At 41.5% G+C, this 20,106-nt stretch overlaps 1 protein-coding gene across 1 annotated transcript in view; it reads right to left on the bottom strand.

The window, feature by feature from the left end:
* Window positions 1-20,106, bottom strand: part of LOC130361841 (probable cation-transporting ATPase 13A4) — a 214,070-nt gene that overhangs the window by 50,224 nt on the left and 143,740 nt on the right. Inside the window, exons 21-23 of the mRNA XM_056565407.1 lie at window positions 9,943-10,022; window positions 9,448-9,490; window positions 3,364-3,473 (exon numbers count right to left, since the gene is read on the bottom strand). Coding sequence (XP_056421382.1) covers window positions 3,364-3,473; window positions 9,448-9,490; window positions 9,943-10,022 — 233 coding nt within the window. The remainder of the gene's footprint in view (window positions 1-3,363; window positions 3,474-9,447; window positions 9,491-9,942; window positions 10,023-20,106) is intronic.

Genomic DNA, 20,106 nt, shown 5'->3' with positions numbered 1-20,106 from the left:
ATATAATCCATGCATTCTCTCATTATGGGTGTTTTTCACACACACACACACACACACACACACACACACACACACATATATAGTATTATACATCCAAATAATATTGATTTATATGACATTTTTATATATATCATGCTTTATCTAAACATTTAATATACACATATCCACACAGGCAAAGTGATTGTTTTATATGATTTTGTTTTTATATAAACCATACAAACATTCCTTAAAGTATAACAATTATATTATATATATATATATATATATATATATATACTTACGATATGATCCACTCCAGATTTTCCAGGAGTCAGAAAGAGCTCCAGAATTCACCAATCAGGAGAAAGACACTTATGAAGTGAAAGAATATAAAAACCGGCAAAATGCCGGGGTATTCATTATAAATATACAGCCACTGAAGAAGGGGACACCCCGGAACGTGTTTGGCACTATATCTACATTGAAGATACTCAGTCCACCTCCAACCAGCAAAAATTCAATTGCAACTGCTGGAACCCCCCAATTTTGGGACCACTGCGCAGTCTAGGAGCGCGCATTTTACGGGAAGACACGGCTCCACCTGCCTTCCAGCGCATCCACCGCTCACCTGCACTTGCCATTACCATCCACAGTCCAGACGCAGATCTGTGCCAGCCTCTGAACCACCAAAGTGCAGCCTCCCCCCAGCGCATCACACCGGCTCTACGGCATTTACCAGCTCCCGGTATCCGGTTCTAAAGTTGGCGCAGGGAGATCCCAGGTTCATCCATCAGGCCAGCTGCCGAGCTGTACCAGCCCGGGAAGGAGAAGGACCGCACCAAATATCGGAGTGCATCAGCAGAAGCGGTAAGCGGTGCTGTGCACCAATAACTTTCAATTTCAATTTCAGTTTGGATACATCTGCTGCACTTGCTACTAGTATCTTGCTACAAGTAACTGTTCATCTTGCTACCAGTATCTTGCTACAAGTAACTGCTCACTAAGTCCTAACTGATACAGTGGAGGATCTGTATTACGTACTGAATAGCACTCGAACTTTAATCATACTAGCTATAAAACCTTCAAAGATACAGCAGATGATCTTTCATATTCTATATAGAACTTGAACTTCATTTTGAGTACATTCACAAATTGAACATTGATGTATCCATTTTGTTAAGCTGCTATCATTGGGGACTGATCATCTAATACTTTTAGTAATTATATATACATATATACATATATATATATATATATATTTATATATCAGTGTATATTTAATTACCATTCTTTTATTATAAAATATTCCCGATTTTTTATGTTTTTTAATATCGTTAAAATTATTTGTATTGATGGTGCGGTCTTTGCAAGGGCCCTGCACAGCCACACATTTTATATTTACTAATTAAATGTATATAATCAAATACTATCACTTAGCCTGTACTATTTTTTATATATTATTATATATCTATTTATTTCATTTTATATTCATACACATTAATTATCACACAATATCTATATTTTAACATTTATCATTGATTTTCATACAGAGCACTACCATATGTGTATCTAGAGGTCTGTATTTCCATATATTATTTCTATTTTATTAATTCTTGACACGTAAGGTTAACGTGTAACATACAGTACCTCGATACACAGTCCTTTCTTCATAGTGTGAGCCTCCCACTTCCATTTAATTTTTATTAATATACAATACCTCCTATTTATCAGCATTGCTTTTTTTTTCTGTGTCAGCGACTTGAAGTTTTTTAAAATATACAGTTTGGGGGATATTTATCAAAGCTGTCTATGTCCCGTATCAATATAGACCAAACTGCAGAGCGTTAGGCCGGTCTATTGTGCGCCTAATTTATCAAAAGGCGCAAGGCTTTTGATAAATTCTGTGCACGGACTTCAGGATTTAAGCTTTAGACTGTATTTAAACCTGCTCCAACATGGTCTGACATTTCGGCGTACTTTCAGCCGATGCGACTTGTCGCTGAAAAGTCGCTTTTGATAAATTCAGCACCAAGGCATTTTCCAATGCATTTCCGTCTAAAATAGACTTGCATGCATCATGTTCTAAAAATCCTCTAGAGCAAAAGTCGCAGAAAAGTCACACATATTTAGACTGCGACTTTCCGTACGACAAATTTAGACAGGAAAAAACTGTCTAAATCCTTTGATAAACATCCCCCTTTATGTCTCCTTTGTATTACTGGAAATTTTTAAGCCTGTTATTTTTACCCCATGTTTGGGGCTTTACTTCCTGTTTGTTGGAATGTTCTCAATTAAAATTATAGTTGAAAAAAAGAAGAAAAATTACATCCTACAGCAAGTTCTGAGGGGATTTTTCATTCATGCTAAATTTTTCTTGTTTTGATAAATTTACTGTACAATAAGCCAAAAACACAGCAAAAAAAAAAAAAAAAGAAGAAGAAAAAGCTGTAAAGTGGCTGCACACAAACACATAGTGATAAATTTCCCTTGGAGTTCCTGCACTTTTTCCACAGCAAGAACACTGTTTCTATTAGAATAAGTCTTGCAGGACAAGTCCTTGAGTTGAAATCTTGGGTGAATTCTTACACTTTGTTTCCGGAACTTAACCCCTGGGAACGCTTTTCTATTTGCTGGGGACAACAAGGCATTCCCTATTTATTTATTCTCTGCAGGGAATTGGAGGTCTGGTTCCTGAGGTTGACAACACAGGAACAGCAGTGAGCAAACATCCACAAGGGAAATGTGTCCCTGCCATCAGACCCCCTAGAAAAAAAATATGTCAATGCTGTTCATAGTGCAGTACAGCAGTAGGGTACACTGCAGTATGGATATTCTTCTGAAGGTTATGTTCCTCTCAAATTCCAATTTTGCCAATAACCAGGGACCACAAAGGTGCAGTGTGGGTGATGGATGAAGCAAAAAAAAAAAATAAAAAAAATTCAGTGAATCTTTTCAAACAATAAAAAAAAAAACCTTAAAGGGGTACTCCGGCGCTTAGACATCTTATCCCCTATCCAAAGACGTGCCTCCTCCCATAGGCTTGCATTGAGGGGCAGAGCGTGACGTCACATGGGAGCGGAGGCGTGACGTCACGCGCCGCCTGCCCCGTGGTTGCCGGTAATCGGACCCGGAGTGAACATGCTCCGGGGACTGATTTTAACTGGGGTGCTGCGTGCAAGATCATGGGGATCCCCAGCGGCGGGACCACCGGGATCAGGCATCTTATCCCCTATCCTTTGGATAGGGGATAAGATGCCTAAGCACCGGAGTTCCCCTTTAAATATCTTTATTAATAAAACTTTTAAACTTGCCTACTTTTTGAATGAACTGATGTCCTGAGACAATTCCTATACCATGTTCCTTACGGATTAGTACTAAACTTACTTGATAAGCAATGGAACACATTCAATATTTTCAATAGTGGAAGTGAATGGAGACGCAACAGAAGCCTCTAGTTCAGACAGTGAAATTCCCACATGAGCCATTTTAAGTGCCTGCAAGTAATGGAAATATGAAATATTAGTTTATATAATAAATATAAAACCCATCATACTTGTATCCTGTACTTTAACTGTAAAGTATCATGTACTTTAACTCTTTAACATCAATGGTAGTTTTAGCTTTTGCAACATGCCGAATATTTTCAATATTTATCCCTGCCTTGTGTAAGCCATATTCTTTTTTTTTCATTCCTCTGTCAATGTCGTCATATGAGGACATTTTGGTTTTCATTTAAATTTCCTCCCTAAAAAAATAATTTTTGGGGTTCGGTGTCATTACAAAGTACAATTGATCACACAAAAAACAAGCCCTTATATGGGTCTGTAGATGGAAATATAAAAGAGTTATCAATTTTAGAAGGTGAGGAGGAAAAAACAAAAATGCAAAAATAAAATTGGCCTGGTCCTTAAGGTCAAAATGGGCTTGGTCTTTAACTCCTTAAGGACACAGCTCATTTTCACCTTAAGGACGCAGCCCTTTTTTGCACATCTGACCACTGTCACTTTAAGCATTAATAACTATGGGATGCTTTTACTTTTCATTCTGATTCCGAGATAGTTTTTTGTGTGACATATTCTAATTTGGCATAGTGGTAAATTTTCATCGATACTTGCATAATTTCTTGGTGAAAATTAGGAAAGTAGACGTACCAAATAAATTATATATTGATTCACATAAACAATATTTCTACTTTATATTGGCATCATAAAGTTGACATGTTTTTACTTTTAGAAGACATCAGAGGGCTCCAATTTTTCACAAAATTTTCAAAATTGGAATTTTTTATGGACCAGTTCAGTTTTGAAGTGGATTTGAGGGGCCTTCATATTAGAAATACCCCATAAATTACCCCATTATAAAAACTGCACCCCTCAAAGTATTCAAAATGACATTCAGTAAGTGTGTTAACTCTTTAGGTGTTTCACAGGAATAGTAGCAAAGTGAAGAAGAAAATTCAAAATCTTCATTTTTTTACACTCACTTGTTCTTGTAGACCCCGTTTTTGAATTTTTACAAGGGGTAAAAGGAGAGAAATCACCCTAAAATGTGTAACCCAATTTCTCTCAAGTAAGGAAATATCTCATATGTGTATGTCAAGTGCTCTGTGGGTGCATTAGAAGGCTAAGAAGGGAAGGAGCGACAATGGGATTTTGGAGAGGGAATTTTTCTGAAATGTTTTTTGGGGGGCATGTCACATTTAGGAAGCCCCTATGGTGCCAGAACAGCAAAAAAAAAAAAAAAAAAGCTTGCCAAAATATTTTGGAAACTACACCTCCACAGTTGTTGGCTGACTTTTTTGTTAAAGTCAGATTTGTGTAAATGAATTTTTTTTTTCACTAAAACGCTGTTTTTCCACCAAATATTCAATTTTTACAAGGGGTAATAGGAGAAAATGCCCCCCAAAATGTATAACCCCATTTCTTCTGAGTATGGAAATACACCATATGTGGATGTGAAGTGCTCTGCTGGGGCACTACAATGCTCAGAAGAGAAGGAGGGTCATTGAGCTTTTGGAGAGAGAATTTGGTTGGAATAGAAGTCGGGACCTTGTGCGTTTACAAAGCCCCCCCGTGGTGCCAGAACAGTGGACCCCCCCACATGTGATCTCATTTTGGAAACTACACACCTCACATAATTTAATAAGTGGTGCAGTGAGCATTTACACCCCACTGGCGTTTGACAGATCTTTGGAACAGTGGGCTGTGCAAATTAATTTTGGAATGTTCCAAAAATCTTTGAGACATCCGTGGGGTTAAAATGAACACTGTACCCCTATTTACATTACATGAGGGGTGTAGTTTCCAAAATTAAGTCACATGTGGAGGGTCTATTGTTCTGGCACTATGGGGGCTTGTGTAAACATATATGGCCTTCAATTCCAGACAATTTTTCTCTCCAAAAGCCCAATGGTGCTCCTTCTCTTCTGAGCATTGTAATTCACCCACAGAGCACTTAACGTCTACATATGGGGTATACTCTTACTCAGAAGAAATGGGGCTACAAATTTGGGGGGCTTTTTTTTATTTTACCTTGTGAAAATGAAAAAATTAGGGTAACACCAGCATTTTAGTTCAATTTTTTTTTTCATTTTCCCTTACAACTTTAACAAAAAATTGTAAACCACCTGTTGAGTGTAAAGGCTCACTATACCCCTTGTTACGTTCCAAAATGTGTGTAGTTTCCAAAATGGGGTTACACGTGGGAATACATTTTTCGTGTCTATGTCAGAACCACTGTAAAATCAGCCACCCCTGTGCAAATAACCAATTTAGGCCTCAAATGTACATAGTGCACTCTCACTCCTGAGCCTTGTTGTGCGTCCACAGAGCATTTTATGCCCACATATGGGGTATTTTCGTTCCCCATATGTGAGCATTGCGTTACAAATTTCGGGGGTCTTTTTTCCATAAAAAGTATGGGGGCAACACCAGCATGTTAGTGTAAAATGTTTTATTTTTTACACTAACAGGCTGGTGTATACCCCAACTTTTCCTTTTCATAAGAGGTAAAAGGAGAAAAAGCCCCCCAAAATTTGTAAAGCAATTGATCACGAGTACGGAAATACCCCATATGTGGCCCTAAACTGACAGGGCTCCGAAATGAGACCGTGCCATGAGCATTTGAGGACTAAATTAGGGATTGCATAGGTGCAGACATAGAGGTATTCTACACCAGTGATTCCCAAACAGGGTGCCTCCAGCTGTTGCTAAACTCCCAGAATGCCTGGACCGTCAGTGGCTGTCCGGAAATGCTGGGAGCTGTTGTTTTGCAACAGCTGGAGGCTCCATTTTGGAAACACTGCCGTACGATACATTTTTCATCTTTATTGGGGGACGGTCTGTCAGTGCATGCTGGGAGTTGTACTTCAGCAACAGCTGGAGGTTTGCCCCCCCCCCCATGTGAATGTACAGGTTACATTCACACAGGCAGGTTTACAGTGAGTTTGCGCTGCAGCGGAAAATTAGCCGCAGCTCAGACTTGAAGCAGGATAACTCACTGTAAACCCACCCGTGTGAAGAATGTACCCTGTACATTAACATGGGGGGGGGGGGGGCAAACCTCCAGCTGTTGCAAAAGTAATACTCCCAGCATGCACTGACAGACCATGCATGTTGGGAGTTGTACTTTTGCAACAGCTGGAGGTAAACTGGTTGGAAAACATTCAGTTAGGTTCTGTTACCTAACTCAGTATTTAGAAAATCCAAAGCACTGTGGGCACAGCTAGAAACCGATGTATTTTGGCGCTCTTCAGGGCCAGTAAATAATTTTAACCGTTTTGTAAAAACCCCCAAAAAAATTTTCAACAGAAAATGAATGCGGACAACGCGTTTCGAGGGGCGGGACCCCCTCTTCGACAGGTCCAGTGATCGGATGGTATGAGTAATGATGGGTTTTATACAGTTTTTGCCTGTGAAAAAGCTCCAGATGTTGCAAAACAGCAAACTGCTGTCTGGGCATGCTAGGTGTTGTAGTTTTGGAACATCTGGAGGGCTACAGTTTAGAGACCACTGTATAGTGGTCTCCAAACTGTAGCCCTCCAGATGTTGCTAGGCAACAACTCAACAGCTTCCGTAGTCTGCAGGATCACCGCATGCCGCACCAGGGAGAGGATAGCTGCCCACCACCACCGATCGCCGCCTGTAAGAGAGCTCCACCGCCGCTGCTGGTCATACCACAGTTCAACAGTTCCCCTATTCTGCCCTGACTACCGTGAGTTGGCAGAACAGGGGAACCGCACTTTAACCCCCACCCTCAATCTGCTATTGGTCTATTGGTCAGTCAATAGCAGGAATAAGACGGGTGGCACCCCTGCCACTTCACCCCTATCCCCTCAGGGGGATCGGAAGTGTCTTTGACACCCCTGATCCCCTTTATTTTCCAGGTCACCGAAGACCCATATGATCTGGAATCGCTGCAGATCATCGGTATGAATTTAGGACCCCCCTCGGCAATGTGCCAGGATGCCTGCTAAATGATTTCAGCAGGCATCCCGCTGCGGTCCCCGACCAGCTAGCGGCTACCTGTACGCCCTACGTCCTTATGAACTCAGGATGCTGGGCAGGATGCAAGCGCCCTGCATCCTGAAGAGGTTAAGGGGTTAAAGAGAAATTTGGGGTACAAATGATGTATTAAAAAAGCAAAAAAAATATTTCTTTATTCTCATAAGGACTTAGGGCGTACCTGTACGCCCTAAGCCCTGTCCTGGTGTGAAAAACGGGGTCACGCCGTCACCCCGCATCCCACCGGGTCTGTCCCGGCTGCTAACTATAGCCGGGACCCTGGGCTAACAGCGTGCGGCACCGATCAAAGTTGACCACCGCATCTGAAAATGAAAGTAAACGGTTCCCGGCAGCTCAGTTGGGCTGATCGGGACATCGCGATAAAATCACGATGTTCCGATCAGCTGGGGCGCAGGCGGAGGTCTCCTTACCTCTCTCCGCGGCGTCCGATCGGGGATTGATTGTTCCAAGCCTGAGCTACTGGCTTGAGCAATCGAGCCCCTATCTGACTGATCCCTGCAAAGCTATGGATTTGCAGGGAGCAGCATAGGAGATCAGTGTGTGCAGTGCAGTGCTATAGCTCCATGGGAGCTATAACACTGCAAAAAAAAGGTGACAAAGGTCATTCTCTATTAAAAGTTTTTATCACCCCCCTTTTCCCATGAAAAAAAACTGTGTAAATAAAAATAAACATATGTGGTATCGCCGCATGCGAAAATGTCCGAACAATAATGATCAATGGTGTGCGCGCAAAAAAATTCCAAAGTCCAAAATTGTGTATTTTTGGTCACTTTTTATATCATGAAAAAATGAATAAAAAGCGATTAAAAAGTCCGATCAATACAAAAATGGTACACAGAACACGGCGCAAAAAAATGAGTCCAATACCGGCCCGTATGCGGAAAACTAAAAAAGTTATAGCGGTTAGAAGATGAGAATTTTTAATAAATAAATTTTCCTACATGTAGTTATGATTTTTTTCCAAAGTACGACAATATCCAACCTATATAAGTAGGGTATCAATTTAACCGTATGGACCTACAGAATAAAGATAAGGTGTTATTTTACCGAAAAATGCACTGCGTAGAAACGGAAGCCCCCAAAAGTTATAAAATGAAATTTTTTCTTCAATTTTGTCACACAATGATTTTTTTTCCCTTTTCGCCATGGATTTTTTGGTAAAATGACTAATGTCAACTGCAAAGTAAAATTGGTGGCGCAAAAAAATTAGCCATCATATGGATTTTTAGGTGCAAAATTGAAAGCGTTATGATTTTTAGAAGGTGAGGAAAAAATTAAAATGTAAAAACGGAAAAACGCTGAGTCCTTAAGGGGTTAAGGTTAAATCTTTTCATGCAAAATCCTTTTCTTCACTACATTCACTACTTCCCTAGTTTTTAGACTGTGAGATGTCAGCTCAATAACCAATGAAATGAAGAATTATTTTATGACTGAAGATGGATTGTAGTATAGATAGATAAGTATAAGATGAAGTAAAAGGGGGAGATTTGTCAAAACATGTGCAGAGGAAAAGTTGCTGAGTTGCCCATAGCAACCAATCAGATCGCTTCTTTCATTTTTAAGAAGCCCTCTGCAAAATGAAAGAAGCAAGCTGATTGGTTGCTATGGGCAACTGGGCAACCTATCCTTTGCACAGGTTTTCATAAATCTCCGCTAAAGTGTTTGAAAATTGACTCAAAGTAGGCAGATTTGAGTGTAAAATAAAGTTTAAATTCAATCCTCTAGAACTTTACTCTGCTCTGATGTTTGAAAGTGTGTGAAGCCTTTTTTTTATTTTTTATTTGCTTGTTTCATTTGATTCTCTCTATATACTTTTAGGACTCGTTTGAAAAGCTAATATAGTGTTAAGTCAAATGTATACAAAAATGTAAAAAACATGGGACAGTTCAGAAACTACCCCACCTATTATTTAATTCTGTGTTTTATGATTCTAACATTTCCTTACCCCACAGTCATTAGCTCCATCTCCACACATGCCAATAAAGTAGCTGAAAATGACAATAAATTGAATTGAATTAGATATATACATTTGAGATATATATATATATATATATATATATATATATATATATACATATATATATATATACATATATATATATATATATATATATATATATATAATTTGTACATACGCAAACAAACCCATCAGTCATAATATTGCAACCACATACTGTATGCACATTAGGATGTAGAGATTGGCCGCACATGTCAACAGGGGGTTGGCTTGTCAGGGAAAACAAGAAGATGCCAAGCTCCCTGTAATCAGCTGTTGTCCGAAAGGCTTGTGATGACAATACTTCCAAGAGCAAAAAAATGCAGCAACAATGGGGACATAGAAATCCCCCCCCCCCCCCCAAAAAAAAGGACAATACATCATAGACTGGTAACAGGTGTACACACGTAACAAAAAGTAAATACACTTTTATTTCCAACTTACTCTAATTTTTGAAGCTCTTCAATAAGACTTGATTTTTGCTTCGGATTCATTCTCGCAAAAATGGTTCCATTTAATAATATCTTGAAAAGAAAAATACAATTATATTAGATGTGAAGTAGTGATAACAGAGTATAAGATATGTTTAATTATTTTATTATTATTTAATAAGGCTTACATAGGAATTTGCTTTACTATTAGTGTAATTTCCCAGTTGAAATAAAAATTTTACATACCGTAAATACTCGAGTATAAGCCGAGTTTTTCAGCACGATTTTTCGTGCTGAAAACGCCCCCCTCGGCTTATACTCGAGTGAACTCTCCGCCTGTCAATCCCTACGTCAGTGGTCTTCAACCTGCGGGCCTCCAGATGTTGCAAAACTACAACTCCCAGCAAGCCCGGACAGCCATCGGCTGTCCGGGCATGTTGGGTGTTGTAGTTTTGAAACCTCTGGAGGTCCGCAGGTTGAAGACCACTGCGGTCTTTGTCATCATCAAGCCCCCCCCCCACCCCCTTTTGTTTTGTACTCACCTCCCCTCGGCGGGAAGTTAGGGTGAGTGGGCCGGGCCATCTATGCTGCAGGGACCGTCCGGTGTGGATGGTTAGTTGTCGTGGGCTGTCCATTTTCACAGGGGGGGGGCCTCTTCTCCACGCTTCAGGCCCGGCCCCGGAGTAGTGATGTTGCCTTGACGACGCAGCACAGGGACGTTCATGCACAATGTCCCTGTGCGTTGTCATCCGGGCCCGGAGCGAGGAGAAGAGACCCCCCCCCCGGTGAAAATAGACAGCCCGCAACGACTAACCATCCCCACCGTCCCTGCAGCATAGATGGCCCGGACCAGCTCACCCTAACTTCCCGCCGAGGGGAGGTGAGTACAAAACAAAAGGGGGGGGGGGGTTGGATGATGACAAAGGCCGCAGTGGTCTTCAACCTGCGGACCTCCAGAGGTTTCAAAATTACAACTCCGGGCATGCTGGGAGTTGTGGTTTTGCAACATCTGGAGGTCCGCAGGTTGAAGACCACTGATGAAGGGATTGACAGGCTGAGATGATGAAGGGGGGGATAATGACGGGGTCTGGATGATTACATGGGAGGATGATGTATTTCCCACCCTAGGCTTATAGTCGAGTCAATAACTTTTCCTGGGTTTTTGGGGTAAAATTAGGAGCCTCGGCTTATATTCGGGTCGGCTTATACTATATTGAGTATATACGGTAATAATGTACTGCTTACTCTTAAACATTAATAGAGACATATATTTGCTATTATTTGTAATATGTAATTAAGGACAGGATATGTTTATGTGTTTTTTAAAAAGGCGTGAGAGATTGTAGATTAAGACTGAAATTATTTAGTCAGTCAGTAATTTTACTTGTCTACTCAATATGTCATTAAAGGGTTATTCCAGGCCAAAACTTTTTTCTTATTTATCAACTGGCTCTGGAAAGTTAAACAGATTTGTAAATTACTTCTATTAAAAAATCTTAATCCTTCCAATAGTTATTTGCTTCTGAAGTTGAGTTGTTGTTTTCTGTGTAACTTCTCTCTGATGACTCACGTCCCGGGAGCTCTGCAGTTCCTATGGGGATATTCTCCCATCATGCACAGCTCCCGGGACTTGACATCATCATTGAGCAGTTAGACAGAAAACTTCAGAAGCTAATAACTATTGGAAGGATTAAGATATTTTAATAGAAGTAATTTGCAAATCTGTTTAACTTTCCGGAGCCAGTTGATATATATAAAAAAAGTTTTTTGCCTGGAATACCCCCTTTAAGAAATCTTTATAACACCAAAGCAACCCCCTCAGTGTAAATAGATCCTACGCTATAACTAGACAAACAATTCAAAGAAAAAGGCGTATGCAGATCCCAGTAGCAAAAACATCACAAATTTTATTAGTACAAATGCACAAAAAAAAAAAAAACATTTAAAAGAGCATAAAATGAAAATTTAGAGATACAACTCCAAAACCAGAGGCAGGAAGGGGGTGTCTGGTCAGGAGTCACCAAGTTCATGATTACATAGCCATAAATAAATAATTGTAGAATGAGAGAAACACAGAGAGGTTGCCCAAGGTAAGTATTACAGTAGTGAGCCAGGACAGGGTTAAATCCTAGATAATAGCTCTATGGTAAGGTGCAATAGAGGCTAAAATAGTGTCCCCTGTAAATAGGCTAGATAGGGCTAGAACCAGGCATCCACCAACACACAAATAAAGTGCATAAGTAAATTACCTAGTGGTGTAGGGGAGAGGAAGAAACCAGAGTGCCATGGCTCGACGTTTCACCAAGGTATGCTTCTTCCGGGGCGTTTTCTTAGGGTATGGAAGTGGCTATGTTTATATGTAATGGCAACCAATCTACCGCCAGAATGCCAGCCATGTGACCGGGCTAAGGCCAGCGTCATAGCTTGATGTCAATCAAAAACTCGTATATCGCGAGAGGATGGAGCTGTGTGAGGGGAGTCGGCTGACACGGCCGAAATATACTCACTGCCGGAGTATTCACGCAAAAAAAAATTGCAAAAAAATATACGCGCATGCACATCATAACCTTATGTTACAGCGCTTGCACGTGGTGTCAATACTGCATCGGGATCAAAGGCCGGTGTCAATGCGATTCCCGGCGCATGCGCCTGATGCCGCAATCTGACAGCAGAGCCATGAATACTAACAACATTGATAGATTATAGGACAGTGGCCGACATTTATCAATGAGTTTACACCTTTTTTTTCTCCGTAAAAAAAGCGCTATTTTGGCGCACTGTGTGTTATTTTGCGCCTTTTTGTGGTAGAATATTTTAGTCATTCCAGATGTTTTGGAAGTAGCAGTACATGCTTTTTAATTCAGCGTATGCCGTGGACTGAAATTTATGAACTGCGCCTTTTTGTAAAAAGGTGCAAAAAAGGCGCAAAGCCACGGAAAAGTGCCTAAAACTACACCATCCCAGACCTGGCGTCGCTTTTTGGTGTATGAGAAGAGAAGAAGAGAAATTTCAGAAAATGTTTACCTTCACAAAATTTATTAAATGCTCTGTGAACATTTAACCCCTTCATGACCCTGCCCATTTTCACCTTCAGGACCTGGGCATTTTTTGAACATCTGACCACTGTTATTTTAAGCATTAATAACTCTGGAACACTTTTAGTTATCATTCTGATTCCGAGATAGTTTTTTTTTGTGACATATTCTACTTCATGTTATTGGTAAAATTTCACTGATATTTGCATCATTTCTTGGTAAAAAAAAATCTAAAAATGTCAATAAAACTTTGAAAATTTTGCATTTTTCTAACTTTGAAACTCTCTGCTTGTCAGGAAAATGGATATTCCAAATAAATTACATATTGATTCACATATACAATATGTCTTCTTTATGTTTGTATCAAAAAATTGAGGTGTTTTTACTTTTGGAAGACATCAGAGGGCTTCAAAGTTCAGCAGCAATGTTCCAATTTTTCTCAAGATTTTCAAAATTGTACTTTTTCAGGGACCAGTTCAGGTTGGAAGTGGATTTTAAGGGTCTTAATTTTGGAAATACCCCATAAATGACCCCATTATAAAAACTGCACCCCCCAAAGTATTCAAAATGACATTCAGTAAGTGTTTTAACCCTTTAAGTGTTTCACAGGAACAGCAGCAAAGTGAAGGAGAAAATTCTAAATCATTTTTTACACTCGCATGTTCTTGTAGACCCAATTTTTGAATTTTTACAAGGGGTAAAAGGAGAGAAATCACCCTAAAATTTGTAACCCAATTTCTCTCAAGAAAGTAAACACCTCATATATCTATGTAAAGTGTTCGGCAGGCGCAGTAGAGGGCTCAGAACGGAAGGAGCGACAATGGGATTTTGGAGAGTGAGTTTTTCTGAAAGGGTTTTTGGGGGTTATGTCCCATTTAGGAAGCCCCTATGGTGCCAGAACAGTGGACCCCCCCCACATGTGACCCCATTTTGGAAACTACACCCCTCATGGAATTTAATAAGGGGTGCAGTGAGCATTTATACCCCCACTGGCGTTTGACAGATATTTGAAACAGTGGACTGTGCAAATTAAAAATGTATTTTTTTTCATTTTCACAGACCATTGTTCCAAAAATCTGTCATATACCAGTTGGGTGTAAATGCTCACTGCACCCCTTATTAAATTCCATGAGGGTTGTAGTTTCCGAAATGGGGTCACATATGGATATTTATTGTTTTGCGTTTGTCAGAACTGTTGTAACAATCAGCCACCCCTGTGCAAATCACCTCAAATGTACATGGTGCACTCTCCCTTCTGAGCTTTGTTGTGCGCCCCCAGAGCACTTTGCGCCCACATATGTGGTATCTCCGTACTCGGAAGAAATCGCATTACAAATTTTGAGGGTCTTTTTTCCCTTTTACCTCTTGTGAAAATGAAAAGTATGCGGCAACACCAGCATGTCAGTGTAAAAAATTTAATTTTTATACACTAACATGCTGGTGTAGACCCCAACTTCACCTTTTCATAGGGGTTAAAGAAGAAAAGCCCCCCAAAATTTGTTAGGCAATTTCTCCCGAGTACGGTGATACCCCATATGTGTCCCAAAACTGTTGCCCCGAAATACGGCAGGGCTCCAAAGTGAGAGAGCGCCATGCGCATTTGAGGAATAAATTAGGGATTTGCATAGGGGTGGACATAGGGGTATTGTACGTCAGTGATTCCCAAACAGGGTGCCTCCAGCTGTTGCAAAACTCCCAGCATGCCTGGACAGTCAATGGCTGTCCGGCAATACTGGGAGTTGTTGTTTTGCAACAGCTGGAGGCTCCATTTTGGAAACAGAGGCGTACCAGACGTTTTTCATTTTTATTGGGGAGGGGAGGGGTGCTGTGTAGGGGTATGTGTATATGTAGTGTTTTTTTTACTTTTTATTTTAGGTTAGTGTAAGTGTAGTGTAGTGTTCTTAGGGTGCAGTCACACGGGCAGAGGTTCACAGCAAGTTTGCTGCTAGGAGTTTCAGCTGCAGCGCAAAATTTGCGCAATCTCAAACTTGCAGCCTGACACTCACTGTAAACCTCCGCCCATGTTGCAAAACTACAACTCCGAGCATGCCCTTTGGCTGTCCGTGCATGCTTGAGGTTGTAGTTATGCAACAGCTGAAGGCACACTGGTTGCAAAACACTTGAAAGTTTATTACTTAACTTAGTGTTTCCAAACCAGTGTGCCTCCAGCTGTTGCAAAACTACAGTTTTGCAACAGCTGGAGGCACACGGGTTGGGAAACACTAAGTTAGGAAACGGACAATGTTTCCCAACTAGTGTGTCTCCAGTTGTTGCAAAACTACAACTCCCAGCATGCCCAGACTACCCTGGCATGCTGGAAGTTGTAGTTCGGCAATATCTGAAGGATCAGATGTTGCCGAACTACAACTTCCAGCATGCTTGGGCAGTCTGGTATTCTGGGAGTTGTAGTTTTGCAACATCTGGAGGTCCACAGTTTGGAGACCACTGTATAATGGTCTCCAATCTGTGCTCTTCCAGATGTTACAGAACTACAACTCCCAGCATGCCTGGACAGGCTGAGCATGCTGAGATTTGTAGTTTTGCAACATCTGGAAGAGCACAGATTGGATACCATTATACAGTGGTCTCCAAACTGTGGACCTCCAGATGTTGCAAAACTACAACTCCCAGCATGAACAGAAAGCCAAAGGGTGTCTGGGCATGCTGGGAGATGCAGTTTTTAAACTCCCAGAGGCAGCAGTGAGATTGCTTTACGGCGATCTCACTGCTGCCAATGAAGATGCCGCCCCGCTGCTGGAAACTCACCGTGGGGACGCACCACCATTTTGCTGAAATGCTGCCAGAACAGCAAAAAAAAAAAACACATGGCATACTATTTTGGAAACTGAGCCTTAACACCTCACAGGTGTTTGACAACCTTTTGTTAAAGTCGGATGTGTAAATGAAAAAAAAAATCACTAAAATGCTGTTTTGTTCCCCAAATTTGACATTTTTACAAGACGTGATAGGAGAAAATGACCCCAAAATTTGTAACCCCATTTCTTCTGAGTATGGAAATACATGTGTGGAATACCCCAAGTGTTCTGCGGGCGAACTACAATGCTAAGAGGAGGAGCGCCATTCAGCTTTTGGAGACAGAATTTGCTTGGAGTGGAAGTTCGTGGCCATGTGCGTTTACAAAGCCCCCCGTGGTGCAAGAACAGTGGAACCCCACATGTGACCCCATTTTTGAAACTACACTCCTCACAGAATTTAAAAAGGGGTGCAGTGAGTATTTACACCCCACTGGCGTTTGACAGATCTTTGGAACAGTGGGCTATGCAAATGAAAAATGAAAGGGGTATTCCAGGCAAAACCTTTTTTTATATATATCGACTGGCTCTGGAAAGTTAAACAGATTTGTAAATTACTTCTATTAAAATATCCTAATCCTTCCAATAGTTATTAGCTTCTGAAGTTTTCTGTCTAACTGCTCAATGATGATGTCACGTCCTGGGAGCTGTGCATGATGGGAGAATATACCCATAGGAACTGCACAGCTCCCGGGACGTGAGTCATCAGAGAGCAGTTAGACAGAAAACAACAACTCAACTTCAGAAGCTAATAACTATTGGAAGGATTAAGATTTTTTAATAGAAGTAATCTACAAATCTGTTAAACTTTCCGGAGCCAGTTGATATATATAAAAAAAAGTTTTGGCCTGGAATACCCCTTTAACGACGCAGTACGTATATTTACGTCCTGTGCCGGCTCCCGCGATATGAAGCGGGGTCGCGCTGCGACCCCGCATCACTTCGCATCGGTCCCGGCGCTCATCAACGGCCGGGACCCGCGGCTAATACCACACATCGCCGATCGCGGCGATGTGTAGTATTAACCCTTTAGAAGCGGCGGTCAAAGCTCACTGCCGCTTCTAAAGCGAAAGTGAAAGTATCCCGGCTAGTCAGTCGGGCTGTTCTTGACCGCCGCGGCGTCCCGAACAGCTTACAGGACACTGGGAGGGCCCTTACCTGCCTCCTCGGTGTCCGATCGACGAATGACTGCTCCGTGTCTGAGATCCAGGCAGGAGCAGTCAAGCGCCAATAACACTGATCACAGGCGTGTTAATACACGCCTGTGATCAAGATGAGAGATCAGTGTGTTCAGTGTTATAGGTCCCTATGGGACCTATAACACTGCAAAAAAAAAGTTTAAAAAAAGTGTTAATAAAGGTCATTTAACCCCTTCCCTAATAAACGTTTGAATCACCCCCCTTTTCCCATAAAAAAAATAAAACAGTGTAAATAAAAATTAAAATAAACATATGTGGTATCAACGTTTGCGTAAATGTCCAAACTATAAAAATATATCATTAATTAAACCGCATGGTCAATGGTGTACGCGCAAAAAAATTCCAAAGTACAAAAAAGCGTATTTTGGTCACTTTTTATACCATTAAAAAATGAATAAAAAGTGATCAAAAAGTCCGATCAAAACAAAAATCGTACCGATAAAAACTTCAGATCATGGCGCAAAAAAATGAGCCCTCATTTTTACCTGTGCATGGAAAAATAAAAAAGTTATAGGGGTCAGAAGAGGACATTTTTAAACGTATAAATTTTCCTGCATGTAGTTATGATTTTTTCCAGAAGTACGACAAAATCAAACCTATATAAGTAGGGTATCATTTTAACCGTATGGACCTACAGAATAATGATAAGGTGTCATTTTTACCGAAATATGCACTGCGTAGAAACGGAAGCCCCCAAAAATTACAAAATGGCGTTTTTTCTTCGATTTTGTCGCACAATGATTTTTTTTTCCATTTCGGCGTGAATTTTTGGGTAAAATGACTGATGTCACTGCAAAGTAGAATTGGTGACGCAAACAATAAGCCATAATATGGATTTTTACGTGGAAAATTTAAAAGGTTATGATTTTTAAAAGGTAAGGAGGAAAAAACGAATCCTTAAGGGGTTAAATTTTCATTTTCACGGACCACTGTTCCAAAAATCTGTCACACCTGTGGGGCGTAAATGCTCACTGTACACCTTATTACATTACATGAGGGGTGTAGTTTCCAAAATGGGGTCACATGTGGGGGGGTCCATTGTTCTGGCACTATGGGGGCTTTGTAAACACACGTGGCCCTCAATTCCGGACACATTTTTTTTTTCCATCCAACTTTGAAGAATTTTCATTAAACACCTGTGGGGTGTTAAGGCTTATTATACCCCTTGTTACGTTCCGTGAGGGGTTTAGTTTCCAAAATGAGGTCACATGTGGGTATTTCTTTTTTTGCGTTTATGTCAGAACCGCTGTAAAATCAGCCACCCCTGTTCAAATCACCAATTTAGGCCTCAAATGTACATAGTGCGCACTGCTGAGCCTTGTTGTGCGCCCACAGAGCATTTTACTCCCACATATGGGGTATTTCCGTACTCAGGAGAAATTGCGTTACAAATTTTGGGGGTCTTTTTTTTCCTTTTAACACTAGTGAAAATAAAAAATATGGGGCAACACCAGCATGTTAGTGTAATTTTATTTTTATTTTTTACACTAACAGGCTGGTGTAGCCCCCAACTTTTCCTTTTCATAAGGGGTAAAAGGAGAAAAAGCCCCCCAAAATTTGTAGTGCAATTTCTCCCGAGTACGGAAATACCTGATATGTAGCCCTAAACTGTTTCCTTGAAATACGACATGGCTCCAAAGTGAGAGAGCTCCATGTGCATTTGAGGACTAAATTAGGGATTGCATAGGGGTGGACATAGGGGTATTCTATGCCAGTGATTCCCAAACAGGATGCCTCCAGCTGTTGATAAACTCCCAGCATGCCTGGATAGTCAGTGGCTGTCCGGAAATGCTGGGAGTTGTTGCTTTGCAACAGCTGGAGGCTCAGTTTTGGAAACACTGCCGTACAATAAGTTTTTCATTTTTATTGGGGGGACAGTGTAAGGGGGTGTATATGTAGTGTTTTACCCTTTATTTTTTGTTAGTGTAGTGTAGTGTTTTTTATAGTACGTTCGCACTGGCAGAGGTTTACAGTGAGCTTCCCGCTGGAAATTTGCGCCCCCGGCGAAAAATTTGCCGCAGTGCATACTTGAAGCAGGAAACTTACTGTAAACCTGCCCGTGTGAATGTACCCTGTACATTCACATGAGGGGGGGCAAACCTCCAGCTGTTTCAAAACTACAACTACCAGCATGTACTTACAGACCGTGCATGCTGGGAGTTGTAGTTGGAGGCACACTGGTCGGAAAACCTTCAGTTAGGTTCTGTTACCTAACTTAGTATTTTCCAACAAATGTGCCTATAGCTGTTGCAAAACTACAACTCCCAGCATGTACTGATGCTGGGAGATGTAGTTATGCAACAGCTGGAGGTACGCAACTACAACTCCCAGCATGATCAGCTGTTTGCTGTTTGGGCATGCTGGGATCTGCAATTTTGCAACATCTGGGCTTGCTAGGAATTGTAGTTTTGCAAGATCTGGAGGGATACAGTTTTGAGACCACTGTATAGTGGCCTCAAACTGTAGCCCTCCAGCTTTTGCAAAACTACAAATCCCAGCATGCCCAGACAGCTGTCTTGGCATGCTGGGAGTTGTAGTTTTGCAACATCGGGAGGGCTACAGTTTGAGACCACTGTATAGTGGTCTCAAACTGTAGCCCTCCAGATGTTTCTAGGCAACTCTTCGGCTTCCATAGGATCCAGGGAGCCAGCCGCACGACATGCCGCCCGCGCTGATCATCGCGTCCTGCAGCCTCCACCGATGGGTAAGTGGACTTCGGCGCCCAGTCCCCTTCGGTTTCCCCGTCCTGCCCCACCTATTGTGGGTTGGCAGAACGGGTAAAACGAAAGTTAACCCAGCCGCCCCCGATCTGCCATTGGTCGTCGCTTTTTACGACCAATAGCAGGGATAGGAGGGGTGGCACCTCTGCCACCTCACTCCTATCCCTTCAGGAGATCGTAGGTGTCATGGACAACCGCGATCCCCCTTATATTCTGGGTCACCGGGTCACCATAGACCCGTATGACTCGGAATAGGCAAAAATCGCAAGTGTGAATTCACTTGCGATTTGCGCTGATCGCCGACATGGGGGGTCTGATTACCCCCCCTAGGCATTTGCGAGGGGTGCCTGCTGATCGATATGAGCAGTCACCCCGGTCCAGTCTCCGCCCGGTGTGCGGCGGGGACCGGA

The sequence above is a fragment of the Hyla sarda genome, chromosome 3 (assembly GCF_029499605.1).
Source record: "Hyla sarda isolate aHylSar1 chromosome 3, aHylSar1.hap1, whole genome shotgun sequence".
In the NCBI taxonomy this organism is placed as follows: domain Eukaryota; kingdom Metazoa; phylum Chordata; class Amphibia; order Anura; family Hylidae; genus Hyla; species Hyla sarda.
The sequence above is the reverse complement of the archived record's forward strand: the minus strand, read 5'-3'. Positions and strand labels throughout refer to the sequence as shown.